The 26,868-nt window shown below is 31.0% G+C and overlaps 1 protein-coding gene and 1 pseudogene across 4 annotated transcripts; both read left to right on the forward strand.

The window, feature by feature from the left end:
• The first annotated feature begins 8,142 nt into the window (after window positions 1-8,142).
• On the forward strand, window positions 8,143-13,222 carry LOC124823807 (protein phosphatase 2C 50-like). Of its 4 annotated transcripts, none has more exons than XM_047296110.2 (6): window positions 8,143-8,294; window positions 8,432-8,487; window positions 8,717-9,991; window positions 10,092-10,409; window positions 10,490-10,595; window positions 12,131-13,222. In XM_047296110.2, the coding sequence occupies exons 3-6, from the start codon at window positions 9,089-9,091 to the stop codon at window positions 12,466-12,468; spliced, it is 1,665 nt and encodes a 554-aa protein (XP_047152066.2). In that variant the 5' UTR covers window positions 8,143-8,294; window positions 8,432-8,487; window positions 8,717-9,088; the 3' UTR covers window positions 12,469-13,222. The 4 variants fall into 4 exon arrangements, with proteins under 4 accessions (XP_047152066.2, XP_047152067.2, XP_047152064.2 ...); XM_047296111.2 differs by having other exon boundaries at window positions 8,938-9,991; XM_047296108.2 differs by having other exon boundaries at window positions 8,432-9,991.
• Window positions 13,223-16,753: 3,531 nt separating this feature from the next.
• On the forward strand, window positions 16,754-19,219 carry LOC148204894 (L-type lectin-domain containing receptor kinase IX.1 pseudogene; annotated as a pseudogene).
• The last annotated feature ends 7,649 nt before the right edge of the window (window positions 19,220-26,868 follow it).

Consider the following 26,868-nt stretch of genomic DNA (forward strand, 5'->3'; position numbering starts at 1 on the left):
AACAAGTTACAAAATTAAAAATAAAAGAAAAACTAATATAAGTTTTTTAAGTTACTTAAAAGTTTAATGATGTTTTAGTTATTTAAAACAAAGTCAATTTCGTGATTGAAAACGAGTATTAGAATTGAAGCAGTTGCTATTATACACTTACTAATTTTTATCCTTATATTTAATTTAAAAATTAAGTATAACTCATATTTATATGTGTATCTAATTAATACAAACTTTGATATAAAAATTATGAAAATTAAAAAAAGTTCAGACAATATCTTTAAAAACAAGTTCAATTGTCATCTTGTAAGTAAAGAATAATGACTATCTAACACTAATACCTTACTTTAGCCAATGAAATAAAGAGTAATTAAGGACAACATAGGTTATATAAATATATCCCATGTATTTACTGTTAGCATTATTTTTTAGGTTTAATTGCTTCTTTGTCCCCAGTTTGGTTGAATTGTGTCAAATTCATCCTCATTTTTAAAAAAGTTTCATTGTCGTCCTCACGTGGTGTAAATGTAGACATACCATTCCCCAAACCTATGATTTCTGAGATCGAGATCCAGTACAACAGACTCAGAACATTCAATCACCTTTTAAAAACAATGTTATTAATTGTAAACCAAATTCACTTAATTTTAGAAAAATTACAACTTAAGATTGCTGAAGATTTAATTTTTAATTAAAATTTTAAATTAGTGAAATTATTGAGACCAAAAGGTTAATTTTACAAAACTTTCTCTTATAAGTTTCTTTAATTATTATTTTTATTACTTTTTTTTTGTTTTTTTTTTCTTAAAAGTCTTGAAGTTTATTCAAAGATCAATATGTTAGAATATATATATATATATATATATATATATATATATATTTATGAACTTTTAATTTCAAACCATTTATATAAAAAAGTGCATGTCTATTTCAGAGAATAATAAAAAAAGAAATGTAACTATATTCTCATCACTTTAAAATTATTTTTATCTTCTCAATACATTCTTTGATTTTTTTTTATCTTGCTCTAGCAAAGTAGAGTATTATAATATGTATTTTTTTATTAATAATATATCATTCTTGTCACCATCTTTTTGTTGGATTACAAGTGATCAAGATTAAATGAGACATAACTAGATCATATTGACTAACTTGAAATATTACAATTATAATTTTTTTCATTTTATATATGTGTGTAACTTATTCGTTTTAATATGTAACTTAGTTGAGAATAGGAAAACGAAAGAAAGAAATAATATGCTCTATTTGAAAACTGGTTTACTCATTATATTTTCATTTTTCTATCATTTCTGGTCTCTTCTCTATTTTTTTATAAAATGATATCATCTTTATTTTCTATATTATTTTTTATTTATTTCTACTACCAACTTAGTTTTATCCCATTTATTGCTCTCCCATTCCAAGAAAGTCTAAATTTATAACCTATACTTATTTTCAAATCCATTATGTATCTAGTAGCTAACTAAAATAAAGATATCATAACTATAAAAAATAAATTCAGCAAACCCACTTCAACCATTGTATTAAAAAAATAATTCACCACAAGAACAAAAAAAAATTGAAAAGGGAAACTCCAAATACACAGCAAGTTTTCGAAGATGAAATGTAAATTATAAACCATTAATGAACTATAGAATGATAATATTTCAATGATGTTCCTGTGAAGCCTTAAATGCACTTTTTTTATTTTCTTGTTTAACAAAAAAAATCATAACATTACTACTTCTCCAAGATGAAACAAAAAAAATTGTCTGAAAACAAAAAGTTATATCTTAAGTATCTCATCAATAATTCAATCAAGAAATTGAATTTGTTCTTCCTTTAGTGTAAAAAAATAGATGTATTAAAGGTTTGAAATGGTAAACTAGACAAACTTTTGATCATTAGAGTTTATAATGCTGAAAGAGTCATTTTAAGGTAAATGAAGTGGAATGTATTAAAATAGAGTGAAAATATGATCTTGTTGCTATTCGTTAAATCAATTTAAGTTTTTAAATATATTTATAAATAATATGTTCATGCAAGAAGTATTAAAAAAAAATTGTTCGACCACTTTCCATGACAATGATGTTGCCCCTTAAAATACATTTTAGAAAACGTTTTTCAGAAATAAGTCTTTTTTTTTTAAAATGAGATTTCCTTTTTTATTTTTGCTCTTTTTCCTCTCCAACAGTGATAAGAGCATGGTTTGATAAGCGAGGATATATTAGTCTTTTCGAATTATACGGTGGTATAATTAGCGATAAGAAAGAAAAAGCCCAATGAATGACATGAATTGGGCCGAAGGATTTTAGGGTGCATGGGTCTATTAAAATATTGAGACCCACCATCGTTGAAGTAAAATTTATAGTCTCCACCAAAATAAAAATTTGTAACAGAAAAAAAAGTTCAATTTTATTCATCAATATCTATACAGAAAAACAATGCCATGAAAAATTATCTAAAATGAGGCAGTTTAATTTCATGAAACTTGTAAACTTTTTTGGTTTTTAGTTATTTGCTCTTTTATCACTTAAATTTTCTTCCACGTAAAATTTCCACTTTTTCTTCTTTTTCCTACATTATTTTTTTATCATCTTCTTGTTTGGTCCCAATTTCTTCTTTCTTTTTCTTTTCAAGGTTTTTTCTTCTTTTGTATTTGAAGGTTAGGTATTTTTTAACAAGATTTCTTTCCATCTCATAGTTCTAAAAAGTTGTTTTGGTTTATTATTATATTGTCCTTCTTAGTTTTATTTTTTAGTTTTCATAATGTGGATTGGTTGGACTTTTTAGTTTTCTTAATGTGGATTGGTTGGACTGACAGAGATGGTCGGGATGGTTAAGATGGAGGGGATGAACTGAATTGGCTAAATGATCAGGATGGACAGACTGACCGATCTTGCCAGACTGACCTGACGGGATGAACCTAATGACTAGGATGGTCGAGATGAATTAGATGATGAGATGGTCAAGATGGATTGGCTGGCTGATTTGGTTGAGTTGGTCATGATAGACAAGATGGTTAGGCTGACTGCAATAAACGAGTTGAATGAATGATCGAAATGAGTTACATGGATAGAATTAACTATCAATTTGGTCACGATATACTACATAACCAGGTTAACATGACAAATAATCTAATGTGTGACCTTACTGGTCGAACTGACTAGGAGGGACCAACTGGTTGAGCTAACCAAGATGAACGAGCTAGCTCGTTGTGCCTAGTCTTTTTTGTCATTTTTATTTAAAAAAATATACATTCTGGTCAATAGACTAATTTAATACAAAAATATATGATATTATTTTTTAATTCAAATAATAAACTATCTAAAAAAATAGAATAATGTACAAAATAAAACTTAAATCTGTATTTTTTTTATCAAATACACCTTTTTCATTTAGTTTACTCATACATACGCTACTAAAAAAAAAAGAAGCTATTTTAATATATGTTTGCCTTTTATTGTATAATGGATATTACTTGCAAGTCAAATAATTTTTTAGCCTTTTTTTGTTATATTGATCGAATTATAATTGATTTTGTTAAAAACTACTTATCATCCTTTATTAATGGTATAAACTTTATATTTTCAACTTTTTTTTCTCTTATCATCTTTCATTGAAGTATATTTTTCTTATTACTTTTATGTATTTTTTTTATTTTTCTCGTTTTATTTATTTACTCTTGTTGTTGTTTGATACTTTATCACGTTTTTTATTTCAAGTACATGAATTCAAACAGGTAAAACCTAGCAAAATTAAACTACATATCATATTAGACGGGAGTATATTATTCATAATAACAAAATTTACTTTTATAGTATTAGTCTTTGCCAAAAAAAAACATATCATTCTTTGTTTTATAATGTCCAATTACAAAAATAAATTTTTACTCTGAGCATTTTTTATTATAAAAATAAATGTGTATTCTATGAACATTTTCACTAAATTATTCAATGACTTTTACCTTTGTTTGCATTCTTTCTTATTATTTCATTGTTTCTTTGCTTATTTACCGCGACTAAGAATAACTTTGAAATTTTACATGTTTGACTTAATTAAAGAAAGGTTTAAACCATTGAATGGTCCTCAAGTTTGTTTGGGAATCTCAAGTGGGTCCTCATATTTGAAATGGTCTCAATTGAGTTCAAATATTTGTAAAATTGAGCCAATTTTTCCCTGACCGTTAAGTTGTCACTAATGGCGCTAAAAGGAGCTGACGTGGTGCACAAATAATATGTTGACGTGTATTGTTTGATTACGTGTTATTTTATATTTTTCTTCCTTTTTTTTCATAAAAAGTAAAATAAGCCTTGAATTTCCTCTAGAAGGTTCGGTCCTTGACGACGAGGAGAGCATGGCGGCACGCAAGGGCAAATAACTGGGAGCCAGACAGTTCGGAACTTTTCGAAGGGGACTTCGGGCATCAAGGCGTAGCGGCCGCGGGAGGAGTAACATTTCCAGAGCCTGGGAGCGTAGGAGAGGATTTCGATAAAAGATTTATACTTGAGGCGGATGCTGATGCGGGAGAGAGGGACGCAGTGCTGGGAGAGAAGGGAAGTAGGTGTTGGCGGGGTCGTCGAGGAGGGCAATGGCGAGGAGGCGGCACTTGGTGGAGATGAGGGTGGGGGAGGCGCGAAAGGTGTGCGTTTGGAGGGGATGAATTTGTTGGCCAAGAGCGGCGATAGAGTGTGCGTGATGTTGACGGAGGGGTCAGTGTGGATGTAGATGTTGAAGAGGTTGGAGGGGGTGTCGTGGAAGAAAAGGTCCCAAAGGGGGAGAAGTGGAGATCGGTGTTCGTGTGCAAAAGGAAGGCTATTATGAATTCATTAGAGTATTTTAGACTTATTTTTCAAACAAAATGTTTAAGCTTTATGTGTGGTTTGAGAATTCGATGTTGAGATTTTGATGAATAAAAATGGTTTTGGCAGGTGGGGTGGGAAATATGACAGGTATTATTGTTCCAGAGAGGAGAGAGAAAGAAGGGAAAGGTGAACAGAGGTGTTATTGTTTCTGGATTCTTATAGAGACTCTTGCGTATATGAAGGAGACGAAGGTGAATAGTTACCCAGAAAAGTAATCCTGATCTCATAGTACAAATATTTCAAAAAAAAAAAACCAAACAATTTCCAATCTTTACCCATTTTTATCCTTTAGTAGAAAAATGTTCAATCAATTCACAACACCTGATTAAGAGTTACTAGGAGACAATGAAGGAGAGGACGACGTTGAGGAGGACCTGGCTGAGAAGCAGGAGAACGACGGCAACAAGGTCATAGACAGTGGAAGTGTCGGTAGTGTAAGAGCAGAAGGTGTCTTGTGCCACGTCAAACACTGATAATTTAAATAAAAAATTCCACATAATATAATAGTTTTACATCAGCAGACTAAGTGTGCACCACGTCAGCTCCTTTTAAAGCCGTTAGTGACAACTTAACAGTTAGGGCAAAATTGGCTCAATTTTACAAATATTTGAACCAAATTGAGACCGTTTCAAATATGAAGACCCACTTGAGATTTCCGAACAAACTTGAGGATCATCCGAGGGTTTAAACCTTAAAGAAATAAAATAAAGAAATTATGATGTATCAAAAATATTTTTAGTTTGTTTGTTATAATTCTTTATTTTATATTCTGGGCTTAACTCATTTTTTTCTATAATAAGTAGAACACTCTATTGTATATCTACATAAGAGAGATTAATCTTATATATAGTTTTTCACTATATTGAGCATGGTAAGAGTCTAAGGTTATTTTAGGGAAAAAAATTGTTGCTTGCACCCGTTGTTACCAGTAACATTGTCTATTGCCACTACAAGAGTTTTCGACCAACAACCACACGATTTTGATCGTCTCAGCCAGAGGACCATCGTGCCTTCAACGACGTCTTCATTAGAGTTTTACGCTCTCTCAGCCCTTTTCTAATTTGTGGATGTGCTCCTTTTTTTTCGTCACACGCACATCTCGTTTTCTCTCAAGAAGTTATTCAGAGCATCAAAGTCGCTCTTTTTCCTCTTTTAGGTGTCTTGATTAGAGAATCTCGAATTTTTAGGTTTTCTCTCTCCTTTTCATTTGTGGCTTCGTCCACGGTCCCTTTTGACCTCTCTTTTGTCTTTGACTCGTCCCTATATGTTTTTTCTCCTATGTAAAAGATGGTTTTTGTTAATTTATTTATAGTCATGGTAACTCTTCAATAATGACCTCTTTATTCACTAAATGTCAACAATGCATTCTTCAATGAGGATTTACAAGAAATGATTTATATGGAGCAACCTTTCTGATTTGTTGCTTGGGAAAAGCCTCCTATATTGATATTTCATCTTTTATGTTGTCTTCACAAATCATTAACAATTTGGTGTCAATCGAGTGTAGAAACATGATATTTTCACTAAGTTTTTTTTTATTATATTAGTAAAAGGTTGTTGTATGCATTAACTTGAGGGATAATGTTATATATATTATATTATTAGATATCTTAGATAAATATTTTATCTGTGGTTAGTTTGTTATTATTTCTTATTTATATTTTGGGTTAGCCCATATTTCTTTTATTATAAATAGAGTTTATATATTCAACATAAGATAAATTAATTTCATACATAGATTTTCATTATATTCAATACTTACAAACTCCATTTTGTTGTGTTCAAGCATTTTAAAGATGAAAATGCGTGAAGAATTGGTATCAAAGATCACAAGTTCAATTTCTAGTAATCAACTATTGAGGAAGAGATTGTTTAAGATTGCATCAATTGTCCTGTGCAAAGATCAGACCAAGTCATAATTAAACAAATTGTTTCCCTTACTAGTGCAACAATTGCTTGCTTAAAGAGAAATTATTACGGTTTACATTGATTATGTCAAAATATTCATGTCAAAGTAAAATCAATTTTCAAGAAAATAATTACTAAAGAAGAGATTACAACAAGTTACATCAATTATCTCATAATAGAGATTATGTCAACTAAGTCACAATCATCCTTGGAGTTTTACTTATAGAAAAATTGTTGGGAATAATTGTAACTATTAATTATTGTTTTTAGCATGGTAAACACTTATCTTAACGTAATAATATAATCTTATAAAAATACAAGTTCACATAGTAAATTGAAAAAAATTCATAACTTTAAAACTCAACACTTTTTCTTTTTAAATGAGTTCAAATAACCCTAAGTAAATTCATACAAATACATCACTACAAAAAATTTCTTAGATAACAACTATTTTAATGAAAAAAAATATGTTTAGAAATCAATTTTCTAATTAAAAATCAATTTAGACATTGATTTATTTGGTTAATGAAATCTTGACAGATAATACTAGTGAACTATTTTAAATAATAATTAATAATAAAAGTTATTTTAATTACTAATTTGGAAGCCAATTATATTTTTTATTTATAATATAAACTATTTTAATTATCAATCTTTTAATTTATAAATTAATATTTAAATTATACAATGACTAATTATTTTTAATTACTAAAATTGATCACTATCTATCTATGAATTTTCTTGTGGTGCATATTAATAACAAATTTGGAATATTTAAGAGAGATCACCTTATTTCAAAATTGTTTAATTTGACACAACATAATTTAATGGACAACAATATTTAATTATTGATATTGTCTGAATCTGAATATTTTATATTTTACAATATAAAATATTTGTAACTAATTACCATAATGATAAACAAATTTAAAATAGTTGAAAAAAATTCGCTTTAATAAATTATATTTTGTTCGAGGACAGATTATCTTATCAAACAATAATGTTTCTATTAATTTGCAATTGTTTTTAAAAAAATCTGATAAGAATCAATCATGTCATCAAATTTATGAACATACTTTTTTCATTCAATTTAATTATAACATAAGTTGAATAATAATTTCATTCAAATTTATTAACATAATTTTTTTCATTCAATTTAATTCTTACATATCAAATTTATGAATCCATTTCTCAAATGAGGACCGGATGGCAAGCATTGGTATTTTTTTTCTAAATTGAATACACAGAATTTGAGATCACAGAGTCAAAAATCATAACACTAAAGTAATGATGCATAGCTGAGCTGCTGTTGTTCAATAGGTCAGAATTAACAGAATAAATAAATAAAGAAATAAATAAATAAACATCCATGTCTTGGCTTTTGTTGTTTAATGATGCTTTGTTCCTTTTTTTATCAATCCATGGGTTTCAGGTGTCAAAGCTAGAGGAAGAAATAAGATAGAGAAAAAAAAGAGTGTGTATGTGTGTGAGAAGAGAAAGAACGAGACCCTACATCGTTGACAAAATTAGGTAGTGACTCACTCTTCATTCTTCTAATTCTTTCTTTTTTTTCTTTCTTTCTTTTCACTTATGCTTTCTTCTCTTCATTGATTTTGTAGAAGTAATAATTATTAAATTAATGTTAATATTGTTATTATTATTACTAGAGCTCCCGCGCGCCTGTGATGCGTTGTGTTGCCTCAGATCCAGGCAACTAATGGTGGTATGTGGAAAAGGGAGTCATCTTTTTAGGGTTTCCTTGTGATTCTTGAGGCTTTACCTTTTCTGGGTTTCTTTCTCATGACCCATTTCTTCTTTCTTGTGTTTAGGGATAAGGGGTGTCTTTGTTTTTGAAATTTGTTTCCTTTTAACTGGTGGGGTTTGGTGTAATATGTTTTTATGCAGATAAAAGGTTGTGTTTTTGTTTTTTGTTTTTGTATTATTGTTTTCAGGCTGTTTCTCTCTCATTAGAGTTGACAAAGGTGGATGGGGTTGTAATGCTTGAGAAGGGTGTTGTGGCAATTGGCATAGCTATTTATGATTAACGTTTCCAAAAATGGAAGATGGGATGCTTTGATGTTGACTAGATCTGAGTGCCCCATTTCACTTTCACCACCTTTTAGCTAGTTCATGCTTTGCATCGCCTGAATTTGCTTCCCCTTTTGTCTTGTAGGGCTCATTAGGAATGGAAAATGCCACCCTTTCACATTCTAAGATCCTATTCAATCTCAAAAGCAGGTGCAAATTTAGTTGAAGTATGACAGGTTTTGTGATAGCAGAGGGGTGGGAGGGTAACTTTTTTTCCTACCTAGATAGGGATTTCAATGGAGGAGATGTCATTTGTGGTTGCAGTGCCATTAAGAGTAGGTAATTGTTGTTCAGTCTGTGATAACACAACCATAGTTCCCCACATGGATGTATCCAGGTTTAAGCTGATGGCGGATACAGGGTTGTTATCTAATTCTGTAACTAAGGTTTTCACCAAGACAGTTGCAGGTTCCGATGATTGTGATGATAGTGGCAATATAGAGGATGAAGCTGGAATTACTGAGGTTATACCAGCAAAACAGGATAGAGAAGGAGAGAGTCCTATGTTAGATATGATATCCCAAGATAGAAGTACTTTGGTTGGTGATGAAGTGTTAGCCGATGAAATTGAGGAAGATTCATTATCATTGGAAGGTGATCAGGTTGTTGATAGCTCATGTTCTCTTTCGGCAGTCAGTGAGAACAGTAGTGTGTGTGGAGAGGAGTCCTTGTGTTTCGATGCTACTTCAGATGTTGGGACACCATTTTCTGCTTATGTAGATAAGAGCATTGGTGCTGTCAATATTGCTGCCGAGGCAGTTGATTTGGAGGAATCAAATGTTGACACAGATATTACAACAGAACCTCTTGCTGCGGCAGTGAGCCTTGAAGAAGAGAATGGAATTAGAACTGGCCCTAAGCCTTCTGATGCTGTTCTTCATCAATTGCCTCAGGAAAAGGGGGTGAGTGGAATGGTTGGTCGGAGTGTTTTTGAATTGGATTATACCCCACTTTATGGATTCATATCTGTGTGTGGAAGAAGACCTGAGATGGAGGATGCACTTGCAACTGTACCTCGATTTATGAAAATTCCTATTCAGATGCTAATTGGTGACCGGGTGCTTGATGGAATAAACAAGTGTTTCAGTCAGCAGACGACTCATTTCTTTGGAGTCTATGATGGCCATGGTGGCTCTCAGGTAAAATTCAATTTTTCTCTTTATCGCCATGATTCTTGTGTTCAATGATTTTAGCTTTATCTGTAATAGCCTTCATCTGGTGCATGCTTTCGTCATTCAGGTTGCAAAGTATTGTCAAGATCGTATCCACAAGGCTTTGTCCGAGGAAATAGAATTTTTCAAGGAAGCTCTAATCAGTGGAAGTATGAAGGAAGGTTGTCAACATCAGTGGAAAAAAGCTTTAACCAATTGTTTCAAAAAGGTTGATGCTGAAGTTGGAGGGAAAGTTGATAATGAACCTGTTGCCCCAGAAACTGTTGGTTCCACTGCTGTTGTTGCTGTTATTTGTTCATCTCATATCATAGTTGCAAATTGTGGTGATTCAAGAGCGGTTCTATGTCGTGGCAAAGAACCCATTGCATTATCGGTGGACCATAAAGTAAGTTACTCCACTTAGAGTTACTTATCTCCTTTAATATTCTAAAATTTTAACAGGTGATTCGATTTGTGATATGTTAGCCCAACCGACCTGATGAATATGCAAGAATCGAGGCAGCTGGAGGAAAAGTGATTCAATGGAATGGTCATCGTGTATTTGGTGTTCTTGCAATGTCAAGGTCTATCGGTATGTACTTTTTAGGCATTTATTTTATTTGCAGTGTCGTGTGCAGACTAGTTTCAGTTTCATGGAAATCTTTATTTGCAATGCGTTTGTCATTATCATCTTACTTTACTAATGAAGAAAGCAGATGCTAATTTTTTCTTCCCTTTGTATTTTGTTGGCTACTGGAAATATGTAAATACCTAGACTACAGTAATACTGAATAGTTGAGCATCCTTTTATTCATCTTTTGACGAGGAAGCTATTTTGGAATTTGGGATTTCATCATCTGAAAATTAATTGTAGGTGTACTTATGTATTCAGTATTATTGTAGGACCATACAATTTGCTTGGATCACGGATGGTGAAAGAGATGGAACAGGAAATGGTTGAAAGATAATTTAAAATTTAAGAATTTATGGAGTGGAATTGGATGTGTGGGGAATTATTCCCTCTGAAAATAACTTCTTCCCTTCTTAATTGGAATAATGAGAGGGAATATCTGTACATTCATTTAAAAAAGGTCTTCTACAACTTCACTTATATTGTGTTGCTTAGGTGTTCATATACATGAATGTTTGTGCTGACAAAAGTTTAACTTTCCCTTTATACCCTTATCAATCACCCAAGTACAGGGAAGAAAACTTTCCGATTCCATCCTGTTTCCTCTAGAACTTCTGAACTTAGCCCTTTGCTGTCAATCTGTGACAATTATTGAAAATATGTCCTGTTGAACCTAAGCTACAAATCATGGTGCTATAAGCTTCTCTACGTGTTATATATTTAGCTATCAAAATACCATTTTTTTTAAGGTTTTGTTAAGTCTAAGCCAAAGATGATTGCAGTGCATTCAAATGTTCAGAGTCCAGACGTAATTGCTTGAATATTATTAGTATAGTTGAAATAACTGAAAGACTTGTGTCTGGTAAGAGATTATGATTATTTTTGCTTGTTCAGATAATAAGGTGGTGGGAAATGTACTAGTATAGGCAAATTGTTTTGTTATATGAGGCCGAAGGGGTCGAGACAATTTTTGAAGTATTAACCCTATTGCCTTCTCTCAACCTCTCCCTTTCATGCTGCTCTTTTATGAGATAAATTAGGACTTTGACTAAGTAAAAGCCTGTTTTTTTTTTAAAAAAATTTATTTCTAATAAAGAGAATATCTGATTGGCCACAATTACCTGATTGTTTTATGTAAATATCTGTTATTGTAAAAGTTGAGTATATCTTATTAGAAACTATGTTAGCACAGTATCACTCTCTTTTTGCTAGTGGTTTTGGCACCACTTACTTGTAATAGTGGTCCCATATCAAAATTTTGTCCCTGTATTAAAAAATTTTAAAGTCTATACTGCACCAAAGTTCTTAAGAGGACCCATGTACTCCAATTTTGTTTATATTTGAATTTACAATGCACAAAGTTAGATCAATTTTGTTTTACAAGTTAATATATGTCTTGTCATGCAAAAGGTCAGCTAACATGTCTATGCAACTAGGAAACCTGTAACTTTTAAGCAACAGAAATTATTTGTGCTCATCCTTGCTGTGATTTTCAGGTGATAGATATTTGAAGCCATGGATTATTCCAGAACCAGAAGTTAAGTTTCTTCCCCGCACAAAAGAAGACGAGTGTCTCATTCTGGCGAGTGATGGTCTGTGGGATGTGATGACGAACGAAGAGGTGTGTGACCTGGCCCGGCGACGGATAGTTCTCTGGTACAAGAAAAATGGCTTGGAACAACCATCGTCAGAAAGGGGAGAGGGAGTTGATCCTGCTGCACAAGCAGCAGCAGAATACCTATCAAACCGTGCACTTCAGAAAGGAAGCAAAGATAACATCACTGTGATTGTGATTGATTTGAAACCCCAAAGGAAATATAAGAGCAAGTCATGATGTGATGATGCTCTTGGACTTGAACTGCTCTTGGTTATTTGAAGAATGATAGAAATCTTAAAATATAATATAATCCAATATAGTTTTGCCCTCTAATTTTTCAGCAGGGCATTTCCCTTAGCTCAACAACATTAGGACAATGTACTATATAATACATATCCACCCACCTTCCTTAGAAACTCTCAACTAATCAAGAGTCTCCTTGTTTACTGTGCTGCATTGGGGACTTATTGTATTCATTGTTATGCCTCCGAGTGCAAAGGCTCTGTGAGGCATTTTACTTAATATGACTGTAGTCTGTGTGTTCATAAAGAAACAGTAGCTAATTGGCAAAAGTGGCTTTTAAGGTGTGATCCACTGTCAGGTTTTACTGTTTCCTGATTCCTCATTTCAATGATGCAGCAAAATGGAGCTTGGTCAAGAAGTCTTTGTAGGTGGTGGATTCATATCAATGGCCATGATCCAAAGTCCAGTGCTTACATTACACTCTAGCAATGATGGTGGGGGACAAGGACAAACAGGGCTGCCTAAGAAGAATAACAGTTCCTTTATTCTTTTTGGGGACTATGAATGGTGTACCTGTGCATAATGTTTTGATCACGATCAACAAATTTCAGAAAGTATCTAGTTGTAAATAGGAATTATTGGTGCACACTGATCTTTCATGCATTCTTCTCCCAAGGAATATTTTATTTTCTTGTAACAAGCTTTTTCAAGTTGTTTTACTTAATATTTTGGTTTACATTGAACCGCAGGGATTAGCCATGTAACTTAAAATTGTTTTTTTTTTGTTTAAATTTAATTAAATAAAACTTTCCTGTAGAAAAAAAATGTTTCTATCGATAAAAAAACTGATCCATACTTTTCCACCATACAAGGTCTTTTTGAACGACATTTACTTGCCATTTCAGAAGAGTTGGTGTTAATTTGGCAGACCTTACATTTTTTTTAAAGAATGTTCACTGAATATTATTGCATTAGAAATGATAAAAGACCAAACTTTGTGTTAAAAATAGTATGAATTATTTGGGTAATTGTATCTTGTCAAATCACATCATACAACAGTTTTCGCATTGCTCTTTCTTAGTTTTGGACCATTCAATATTCTTTAGTTTTTATCCACCATCTTGTTCCTTAATTTAGTCATTCAAGATAATCAATCTTTTGTAACAAATGCACATTATCTATCCTGGTATAAATTGATACACCAATGAACAATTCAAAATGAAACATTGTCAATTATATTGTTAATAATAATAATAATAATAATAATAATAATAATAAAAATAATAATAATAATAATAATAAGAAGAAGAAGAAGAAGAAGAAGAAGAAAGAAGAAGAAGAAGAAGACCTTAGAAGAAGACCTTAGCAAAAGAAGAAGACCTTAGCAAACTTCAAAACAAAAACTGTTAATATACAATTAGTTGAAAGTGAACGAAACAAAAAATACTTTAATTATTAAGCTGGAGAATTTAAATAATAGGATTTTTTTTTTTGCTTATATATATTTACTATTTTGAAATATTTCTTTGCCTAAACTGTTCATATTATGATAAGAAATAATAGTGGATTTTTACTAATATGATAGTTTACTAAGAAGTTAACGTGATGGCTTAGAATACTTCTTAGTTTATTAATATGCTTGATTGCAAGTATAAGAGAGAATAAGTTACGTGCAGACACTTAAGTAGTTTATACTCTTCATATTATTTAATATATAATTAATGCTTAAATTTAAAAAAAATCGTTTTAAACTTTTAGGATTCAGTTATGACTTTCGGTTATTTATGTTTTACCTATATGACGTTTCTATAAATTATCAATTGTATTTTCAGGTGGTCAAGTTGACATCTTCCACTCTCTTTCTTATATATACATGTATATATCTTAAAAATAATTTTTATATATTTTTCTAAATTTGTATATAAATTAATTTTAACATACTTCTTGGCTCCTAACACCATATTCATTGATGCTAACCGTTATTGATGATAACAAAATTGCTCATGATATTTTTAAGTATAGTTTTATATTTAAATCTTGTAAACCGAAAAAATGTGATTGATTGGAAATAAAATTCATTGAAAATGACTAATTAGATATTTTTAGAAAGATTAATTATGATAACTTTAGCAAAATATTTTGTTATAATAATATGATATAAGATAAAATTATAATTTTTGTGTGGGTCTACTCAAAGTCTAAAATGACACAAAAAAGAATATACTTATTGTAGGAACTTACGTGGTAACTATGATGAGGTGTGACCGCCCTATTGAAAAACGTGGCGCCTATTTATTTAACTACCTAGCGGCAGTTTTTTGACCAAAGTTATATACATTATAACTTAAAGTTTAATTTATTTTCAAAATTAAACAGAAAGAGCAATGAAAGTTTGGTTCAACACAAAAAACTGTATCTTTTAACAAATTGAATCTTTGGTGAATAATTTTATTTCTCAGCAAAAGATAAATATATATTGATACCTAATGTATAAAGTATAAAGAGTAGTCAGCCTATATATAAAATCAAATATAATTATAAAGTTCTAATACAATTAACAATGTGCATAAATTAGCACTTTTTTTATTGCTTAATGGATGTAATAATATTACAATAAAATTATGTATATTTATGCTATAAAATATTGTGGTCAGAAAAGAAGCCCGGAATCCCACTGGCTACTTTGAATTAGGTGTGCTATTCACTTTTGTTATGGCATTATTATATTGTACTACTTCCTTGCACTTTCGTTTCTATTCAAATTTCTTGACAAAAAAAACAAAGCAAAAAGACCAGAGAGAGGCCATTTCTATGTCAAAGTCTTCCACTTGTCAGTAAAAAAAAATCATAAAAAACGTTCTTGAAAATTATAAAGGGCCGTAATTTGAAGAATGTTTTAAAGCGATATATTAGGTTTAGTTTAACACTCTTTATTCACTGCCTCAAATTTTAAAAGATAATTATTATAAAAGCTAATAGATTTATTAATAATTTGTGATTGAATAGATGTATACAACTTGTATGAATTATTATTTTTTTATCTGTTTTTTTTGAAGAAAAAGGGAATTGAAAGAGCAAGTACAACTTCCTTTTTAAACTATTATTTAATTTTATTATTTAAGCATTAAAAATATCAGCATTGGATGTGATGTAATATATATATATATATATATATATATATATATATATATATATATATATATATATATATATATATATATATATATATATATATAATATTTTGTTTCTATATACATGCATATAAAATATCATCCCAACCAGATGAGATAATTTTTATTGTCGAACATCGATTTATAAAACACTTCTCATTGCATCAATATATAGATTAATTATACAAGACAACAGTTTTAATTTATTGGTACCAACATTAGTTAATTAATTATAGTAGCCATCTTAAACTTAACTCGATTATTATAAAAGTTAAACTATCTTCTTCTATATAATTAAAAAATAGTATATCCTAATTAAATGTTAACAAACTTTTTTTCAAGAAAAATGAAAAAAAAAAAGATAAACAAAATGTATAGTCTGATCAATTTAATGTAGACGCATCGGTTAATTTCGATATAAGATTATTAAATCGATTTAACAAAATGATTAATAAGATAAATAAAACCGAATCATTTTATAAAAAAATAATGACTAATATGTTTGAATATCAATTAGACGTATGTATAACCTGATTAAAGACATTTGTAAAGATTAACACAAATTAACTTGATAATTGTAATTAAAAATTGATTGAGTTATAATTAGATTAATAGTTAAGATAAGTAATTAATGCATTTAATATCATAATCACTAGATACCCTTTTTAAAATACTTTCCAAACTATTATAAACAAAGACAATATCAAACTAAATTAAACAAAAAATTTAAAAGAAAAAAAAATAATCAAAATCGAATCACTTCACAAGTATTAATTCCAAGGATAATGATACTTTGATAACATTTTAACATTTTTTATGTATGTTTGTGATTATTATTATTGTTTGTGAAATAATTTTAGACCAATCACAAAATGACACGTAGATAATATTAAAATGTTGTCAAAATATCCTTGTACTAATTTTAAACCAATCTAAAAAGTGTGGTTCCATTTTTACATAGAATAATGCCCATTTGACCAGAGCTTTTTGTCCTAACAAAACATTTTATTAACACTTGCAAAAGTAAATTATTTTTTATATATATATATATATATATTTTTTTCTTTTTGTTAGCCTTTGTATTATTCTTTAAGTCAACTAATATATATTTATATTATTATTTTTAGAATGTCATATTATATTATTGTTTTTTTCTTATCTTTTTGTTTCTGGCAATTTTTTTCCACATTAAACTAAGTCTAATTTTGGAAGAATGTGAAGAAAAGATAGCACGCCAAGCAAATGTGACGATGATGCCTTTCTTTTGCATATATTCATTCATCACTGACAAGTTGAAGGTTGCATTTTTCCAAGTTTCAATCTTCACTCATCAAACCATGTCAGGCAATCATCAATTCATTCTCTTCATCTTCTTCACCACCTTCTTCTTCTCTCCCATTCATTCCCTCTTCTTCAACATAACAAACTTTGATGATCCAACAACCTCGTCCGACATATCCTACCAGGGTGATGGAAGATCAACCAACGGCTCCATCGACCTCAACAAAGTTAGCTACTATTTTCGTGTCGGAAGGGCTCTTTACTCCAAACCCCTCCACCTCTGGGACCCATCTTCCAATGTAGTCACCGACTTTGTCACACGCTTCACCTTCTCCATTGACAGAGTAAACAACTCTGAGACCTCTTATGCAGATGGCTTTGCGTTTTACCTTGCTCCTCTTGGCTACCAGATCCCACCAAATTCCGCAGGTGGCACCTTTGCCCTCTTCAACGCCACCACCAACAGCGAACTCCCTGAAAACCATGTTTTTGCTGTGGAGTTTGACACCTTCATTGGCTCCACTGATCCCCCAACGAAACATGTCGGTGTAGACGACAACTCTTTAACCTCTGTGGCGTTTGCGAACTTTGACATCGACAAGAACCTCGGAAAAATGTGTCATACTTTGATCACCTACACCGCCTCCACTCAAACCCTCTTTGTTGCTTGGTCCTTCAAAGGAATACCAACCACAAAGGACAACGACAACAACTCCTCCCTGTCTTACCAGATCGACCTCAAGAAAATTCTTCCAGAGTGGGTCAATATTGGTTTCTCTGCCTCAACTGGACTTTACACTGAACACAATGTTATTTATTCGTGGGAGTTCAACTCCACTTTGAAAGATTCCTCCGTGGATAATGAGGGTGTGAAACTAAAACACAAAGGGTCAAAGCTTGTGTTAATAGTTGCGGTTCTCTGTCCTCTGGTTCTTCTGTTAGTGGCGGCGAGTGTTTTTGTCTTCGTGTTGATAAGGAAAAAGAGAAGAACGGATGATTGCATGTTATATGATGTTGGAGACGACGAGGAGGGTCCAACTTCAGTTAAATTTGATCTGGATAGGGGAACTATCCCGAGAAGATTCGAGTACAAAGAGCTAGTGGATGCCACTAACGGCTTTTCAGACGAAAGAAGGCTGGGACAAGGAGCTTCGGGGCAGGTATACAAGGGTGTGTTGAGTTACCTGGGAAGAGTTGTGGCCGTGAAGAGAATATTTGCAGACTTCGAGAATTCAGAGGGAGTTTTCACCAACGAGGTCAGGATAATAAGCCGTTTAATCCATAAAAACTTGGTCCAGTTCATAGGGTGGTGTCACGAGGAAGGTGAATTTCTGTTGGTTTTCGAGTACATGCAAAATGGAAGCCTGGACTCTCATTTGTTTGGAAACAAGAAGATCTTGGAGTGGCGTGCGAGGTACAAGATTGCTTTAGGTGTGGTAACCGCGCTTCAATATCTTCACGAGGACGCAGAGCAATGTGTGCTACACAGGGACATAAAATCAGCGAATGTGTTGTTGGACATGGAATTCAACACAAAGGTGGGGGATTTTGGTATGGCGAAATTGGTGGATCCAAGGCTGAGAACTCAACGAACTGGGGTGGTCGGAACTTACGGTTACTTAGCACCTGAATATGTGAACGGAGGAAGAGCTAGCAGGGAGTCAGATATATACAGTTTTGGAGTGGTGGCATTGGAGATAGCAAGTGGGAGGAGGACATACCAAGATGGTGAGTTTCATGTTTGTTTGATGAATTGGGTGTGGCAGCTTTATGTGGAAGGAGAAGTTATGAGGGCTGCAGATGAGAAATTGAAAGAGGAGTTTGATGAGAACGAGATGAGGAGTTTGCTTGTGGTGGGGTTGTGGTGCACAAATCCTAATGATAAAGAGAGGCCTAAGGCTGCAGAAATCATCAAGGTTTTGCAGCTTCAATCACCATTGCCGCTGCTTCCACTTGATATGTATGAACGTGCTCCTCCCATGCAAGCCATTAGGATGCCCCATCATCATTCTGGCCAATCTTCACCCATTACTAACAGTCTTGTTAGTGTTGGAAGATAGATATGTTTGTTCCTGAATATGTCGATTTTTGTTTGGATTCTTTGTCTGCGTGAGTTGTTCAGTTAGAAGGTTCATTCTGGTTTATGTATGACACAGATTTTGGTAGATAAGACACTTTTCTTTTTCTTCATCAAGTCTTTATTCATAAAATTGGTCAAACAGACAGTAACTTCAACATGTACAAATCTATATCAGCCTTTATTAATATATATTATTTATTTTTCTTTGTTGACTCATATATTCTTATCAGTATATCACAAGATTCTCTCTTATATATTAGATATATCTTAAACGACACTGTTATTTTAATATTTATAAAACTTTTACACACATTTACTATTTTAACTTTCAATATATTTTTTTTATAAATATACAATTTTATTTTTTTATTGACTAGCGGTGCATTGTAAATGTTAAAAAATAAATTTTCTATCATGAATGACTGGATTTGACATTAAGTTGTGTGAGTTAAAAATATTGGAAAGTGAATGAATTTTATTTTCACCTTCGGCATTGTGAGGTTGGAAAGTGCAACTTGATAACTTATTTTGATTGGACAGCGTTTGGGCATTTTAATATTGCAAGTGGGTGCGGGTTCATTGAATTATTTGTGTAGGCTTACCTGGCTTCCAACTATTTACCAAAAAGACAACAATCTTATGTTTTCTTTTCTATTATCCATCTATGTTCAATAATGACACAAAGGTATTTTCTAATATATAAAAAACTAGCAATCACCCAGTCACGAAATGAGTGGGGTGAAATACATTTTTCAAAGTTATGTAATGGATAAAAATTTGATACTTTTCGAAAATATTTGATAACAATTATAATATTTATCGTCATGGAAGTTTTTTTCGGATGTGAGGTCAAATTACTAGTACTAACACAATTTTTTTTTTAATTCTGTCCGGTAACTATTCTTCTAATATTCTTTTTCATTCCACCGTCCCAAAGTCTATCTATTGATAGTTTTTTAATGTTTAAGTCATTTAACTGAAGTTTAATACAATAGTAATAAATGTGCAGTAAATGCGAACAACTAGCTCTCTTATTTTTTATCTGTATTTATAATTTTCGGCATGGGCTTAAGATCAGTGAAATCTTAATCACGACCCAATCTCAACCAAATACTTTTAATCGCTGATTACCTTAATGAAAACCTGATTATTGACTAGTATCGATCGTTCTGTTTATGGTCATCCAATTCTACTTGCTGATTTTGTTGCATTCAAAAATTGTGTTATATTCTTCAGGAGCGTTCGACCAACTTGGTAGTAGGATGTTTGTGTGGTCGTTCGGGCCACACAATACAAGTTTATTTTTCTAACATGTTAGACTGCTAGTTAAATAATCAACTTAATTCTTTTACTCTTGTTAAAACTTGGGGGACATTATAATTACGAAAAGAGAAGCAGTATCTATCTCTCTCTCTCTCTGTATTTTTGATGGTTTAGCTGATGGAATATGCTTCACTTGATTGTGGAGAAGTTGTGCAAACATAGAGATTAGGGAGAAGAAATAGGTTGATAAATAGAAAATGAGGTATATTTAAAAGAGAGAAACCACATCATTGGTTTTTGAATGATTTTTTCACCTCAGACCAAAGATGAAACCACATCATCATCTTCGACTTCCCATCTAAACTACATCAGAACAACCCACCAAAATCCTAAATCCATAGTCAGCCACCACGTCGTTCAACCACTGCAGGAACACCATCAGAACCTCGTCGGTCCTCCGTTCACCTCCAATGCATCTCGCAACAGCCACCAGCATTGGAAAAACCATTGTGAGCTCGCATCATCCTCACTAAACCACCTCGCGAGCCACGCGTGAAGGCTCCATCACAACGCAAACCAGATCTCTGCACCAGAGTCGCACCACCACGAAACAAAAACATCACCATCACGAGTCCCAAAACTCCTCCGCACAAACCCTAATCGCGAAAGATCACTGCGTCGAAAAGGAGATCGAAATCGCAAGCCATCAACGGAGCAACCCAAACCGCGACGAACAAAAACGCGAACACCTCAAAATTAGATTGTTCTCTACAATTGAAATCAGAGAAAGGAGCAACCTTTAATTTCTTTTTCCCAATTTACCCTTAATTTTTTAATTAGAAATTACAAAATACATGTCACAATTATGTATAAATTGACACGTCATATAAAACAACACCCTCAGCATTCCACGTAATACCTTCTTTAATGGTGTCTTCTTAATTTGACGGAAAATCCCTATTTGATTCAATTTTATGAAAATAAGGACCTAATTGAGACGTGAAAAAAGAAGGGCCCTATTTGAGATTCTGGACAAAAATAGAAACTTAAAGTGACATTAAACCAATAATATATATATATATATATATATATATATATATATTATCATTTTTGAGTAATTTCATTATAAAATTATTTAAATACGATAAGTTTTAAAAAGATTTGAAATTTTGGTAAGCCGTGTAAAGTTTGCATGACTTTTTTTTTATGAAATCTTTTACTTTAATCCAAATGAACTTATTCCAAATCAAAACAACACTCATGAAAAAATTAAAGTCGTCACAACTTGAGATGACTTTGGTACATTTCATAGAGAAACTGAAGTCATCACAGTATCATACAACCTTAGTACATTTAAATTTAATATATTTTGTAAAAGAATTGAAATCATCACAACATCGTACAACTTCTTTTAGTATATTCTATAAAACACATAAGTCGTCTCAAGATATGACAACTTTAACATTTTTTATTAAAGTTATCTTGACTTGACTTGACATTACTTCATTTAAGTTGAAGTAAAAAAATCACCTAAGTACACTTTATTCTTTACGAAGTCATGTCACAAATTGTCCAAGTTCAAATTTTCTTTTTAAAAGTTAGACATTTTTTGGTAATTTCAAAATAAAATTACAAGGATAAAAAAATCTCAAATATCTAGTATTTAACACTAAGTATATTAAGAAATTTTTTATTTTACATATATCATATGCTACTCTTGTGATATTTGTAAAATCTTTCTATACGCAGTTCAACCATTTTTTTTATTGTTTTTCATAATATTTTACATTTATCTTTTTTATATTTAGCTTTTTAAAAAATATATATAAATATTGCTTATGTACACAAAAAATTTAAAAATAAATTATATTCTAAAAAGAAATTGAATATATTAAAGCAATATTCATTTACTTTGGTTTGAAAATAATTTTGAGAGACTTAATGAAAATTTTAAAAATAAATATAGTGAAATAAAAAAAAAGTCGATTCTTAATTATTAAAGTTTCAATCGTCATATATGATATTATATTGTATTTTATATCTACAGTTTCTTTTTCATAATATCATTTTATATTATATTTGTGTGCGTGAGATGAGAATAAATGTCATATGTTTGTTTTTAGGTGGTATTGTCACAAACTATATATTCAAAAGAGATGAGTGATGCTCACTCAAACATTCTGGCTCAAGCTTTATGTCTCAGAGTATCTAGGTTGTGTTAGGACAAAGAGATTTTGAGTCGATCACAAAGATTATTTTCCAACCAAAAATCGTTTACATTCCAAGAGCACGGTACATTGACTGCTCAAATAAAAGGAATACTGAAAGAATGACACTGGTAGAGATGAGACTGTGTCACTCTGAAAAATTGACACATCAAATACTATTGAAAAAACTGATATTGGTGTTAATAGTGACAAAGGGAGTTGAACATTTTCATCAAATAGTTTTCCGAGATAATTAACTTATCTACATTAGTGTAATTTATTTACTTAAAAAGGTCTCTCTACATTTGCTTATTTTAAAAGTTCTTTACATTTGCTAACTATCTTGTAATTATATTTTAAAATATAGGGGGTGTCAAGTTGTAAATTGTTTGTAGCATCATCATTACTTAGCTTGGTTGGTCACGAGAATTTACATAATTTTAAAATTGATACACTACATGGTAGACCTCTACCTAATGGACATGTAAAAGTTAGTGTAAATATTGTTCTAAAACCAAATTTATCCTTGTCTATACCTAATAATATTGATGATGACATGTTGAATATAGGACAACTAATAGGAACATTTGTGGCATGGTGAATCAATCTCTTACAAGGTGTTGATGAAATATGTTTATACAACTATATTCATTCATATTTATGAACATATATTTTATCTATTAGTTAACTTGTTTAATTTATGATGTTTTAAAATTTCACTCTATCTAAAAGGAAAAAAAAAATAATAATACAAATCAATCTGTTACACCTAGAATGAAAAGTTAAGAGACAATTATCATTCAACATATTCCTTAAAAACTGTTTTATCTCATTCTTTTTGAATGTGGTAAAACTACATCTATTCGTACCTGAAACTAAAATCATAATAATCACTTTCACAAATGCAAATGAAAAAGATTAGGTGATCACACAAAAATAGTTAATGTAATAAAAGTTAATTTTTATGTGTGGAATTATCTATACATTATTTGTAGAATAATGACTATAATTAAATGGGACAATATAATGATCTCTATGCATATATGATTATCTCTGAAATTTCTACAAAAATTATTAATTTCTTACATTTTACTTTATTAATGTGAAACTAACGTTAAAGGGTGAAAGCTTAAAAGAAAAACAATGTTAATTGAATTTAGCAAAGCAAGATCTATATTAGTAAGAAAGACTAGGGAAAGGAAATTTGCTCGTAGAAAAGTCCTATAAGTTATTTACTGTTAAATAACACAAAATATATATAAATGTATATGTACATATAAAAAAAATATGGTAAAGATTGATGAGTTGGCTCACTGATAAAGATAAAAAATAATTCTTCTGTCATACACGTCTAACAATGCATTAATATATTTTAGTCCCCCTTTGTTTCTCCATGCTAAGCTTTGTCCCTGCATTCAATAACACAACTTATTATCCCATTCAATCCAGGTGCAATGTATTAACCAACACCCTAAAAATTACCAATAATACATCCAGGAATTAAAATCATTAGCAACAATAAAAGAATATTAATTGAGAGAAAAAAGTAAGAAAGGAAACATAAGGTACCCAAAGAGAGAAAACAAAACATCATCATATTAAAAAGTTAGAACATAAAGCCCTCTTTGACATGAACATGACATATTCCAAAGGATGTGAACCAAGTAGAGACCACAAAACAGTGTACCAAAGTTCCACCATATTGGCCAAAAACTCCACCACATTGCAATGGATTGGCCAGAAACACAGCAAAGAGTTCTAATGAGTATCGGAAAGAGGAGAATACGAAGTGTATAATTTAAGCCCTTGGAAGGGAGAGAATAGAGACTGTATAATTCAAAAAATTTATCCTGTTTTCGCTTGAGGTTTTGGATTTAGGATTTAGTTTGAAAGTTTATTTGTCTTCGTTTTGATAAATTTTGAAAGAAGAAAAGATTATGACAGTGAGATTGTACTATTTCCTACTTTTCATAAATATGCTTGGATTTGAGAGTATACAAATGTAAAAGTCAATTATAATCTCAAATAAAAGCGAAAATAATAAGAAAATTTTTATCAAAAAGAAGTAATCGATTCCAAAACAAAGGAAATCGATTGCAAGTGTTATATGAGGATTGTAAGTTAGTTTCATCCATAATTTTTGAAGGAGTTTTAGATTGAAGAGAAACTACAAATCAAACAACTTGAACTTAAAACAAAAGAAGCTATCAAAATGGAAGACAAAACACAAACTTGTAATCAATTATGAACTCAGTGGAATCGATTCCACATACTTGTGCATGAACAACGCAACCAATTATGTTTAGAGGAGTAAATGATTCCATCATGTTAGAATCGAATATATACAGTACATTATTCTTGGACCTTCTTCAAATCCTATGATGAACCCTTTTGGTGTCATGGAATTGAATTAGGCATGGAATTTAAGTGGTTGTGATTTAGTTCCAATAACTCAATTCGAATCTAACTTCCAGTAAACCGAACCCGCCCCGCATAATTAGGTAATTATTGACCCATGATAAAAATATTAAGGGTGTTACTCCCTCCACCACCACACATGGCTTCCTGCACCTTCTCATTCCTCTTTACCCTTCAATAATATTTAAATGGATGTGAATATGCGTTGGATTCATAAACGAATATCAATCTCCGTTGATGAACAAACATATCTCAATATCCGTTTAAGAATATATCTGCAGCTAACAACCCATTTACTAGTATCCCTCTACAATCAGCTCACCATATTCAATATCATTGTGAAAATTTTGTTAAGTTAGTGGAGGACGTTGACCTTTTAATGGGGAATGGCGGCCACAGGATTATTATTGAAGCGAACAGCTCCAAGACCTATGCTGACGCCATCTAGAGTGAGTTCTAGGTTTGTCTCCATTCTCTAGAAGACCAAGTCCCCTTGTTCAGCTACACCTATTCCAACAACATCAGGGCTTTCCTTCTCAAAAAGTATTGCTGATAGTTTGAAGAAAACAAATAAGCTTTTGAATTAGGAAGTATTGAAGTTACGTGCTCAAGTATATTCTTCTTCTCCCATTTTTCTCATCCCAATCAATTACAAGTTAGCTGCTTTGACATTTACTTGTTATGATATCAAGAGAAATCTGACATATTTTTTGTTTGTTGAGACCTTGAGACAGAGATGTGAAATGCAAGTATTAGAGCTTCAAAGGTCATAAAAAAAGACTCAGAGAAAAATAAAAGTGAAGGGTGAAAAGGTGTAGGAAGATTTAGAGTTTTAAAAAAAGATAAATAAAATTAAATTAATATAGGATAGTTTTGGAATTAAAAAAAATAGAGAGGTGGAGGAAACACTTAGGGTGGTGGAAGGAACAACGCCAAATATTAAATTGTTAACTCGGTTTAGCTCGAATCCACAGAAAAATTAGATTGACTCATCAATTCTGATCTAGTTTGACATGTCTATCCAATAGTCCACCATTTAATTATTTTATATAAACACGTTATTAGTTTTCTCTAACAATGTTTGTGTTTGTAGACACAAGTACAAATTTAAAAATTGTTAAAATGGAATTAACCTTAAATTTTAAGAACTTAAAATAAATTAAACTAATAAAAAGTCCTAAAGTTTACTAATTTAAAGATTTAAAGATTGAAAAATAAAGTGAGTAAAAATTATAAGTACATTGCATATATACCATGCATAGTTAAAAAAAAAAATCCAACTCCCAAGTTTGTTCAAAAGAGAAAAACATTCGTGTTATTATTTAATTTGATAATTGAAACAACGATTGTCTGAACCAATTTATTCATGGTTTAGGGTTTAACTATATATATCAAGGACTTTGCATACCCCTTATTAATAACTATTGTAAAATTTCTTAGGCTGTGTTTAAAGATTCGGGGAAAGTGAATAAATAGATTCGAGAAAATTTGATAGTGAATTAATTGTTTATTTGAGTGCATATATAAGTGAGTGAGAGAAAATTTGAAAATAAAATTTCTAAAAATTAGTATAAAATTAATTGATAAAAAAAATAGTTTAATTGGTAAAATTCTAATATTATTATTGTTATTAGTATTAATATTACTATCTTATTATATTATTAATAATAAAATTAATAATTGAATTTTTCAATTTAGCTGGAACTGTTTACTTTATTGAAATTCAATCTACCATATTATTATGCAGTGTGCATTTTTCAAAATAAATATGAAAAGAATATATAGTTTTACAGGAATAAAATTGATTTTTTAGATAAATCCTGTCAAATCTATGCTGGATAGAGAAGATGGAATTAACCTCCTGCAAATCAACTCCTTTTTTTTTCTTTTTAAATGCCTTAAAGTGAACACAAATAAAATAAAAAATCCAGCAAACAATCGTAAATAGTAAATTCTTTCAAAGTCAACACATAGT

The sequence above is a fragment of the Vigna umbellata genome, chromosome 1 (genome assembly GCF_029865625.1).
Source record: "Vigna umbellata cultivar VRB3 chromosome 1, Vumbellata_1.0, whole genome shotgun sequence".
NCBI classification, from domain to species: Eukaryota; Viridiplantae; Streptophyta; class Magnoliopsida; order Fabales; family Fabaceae; genus Vigna; species Vigna umbellata.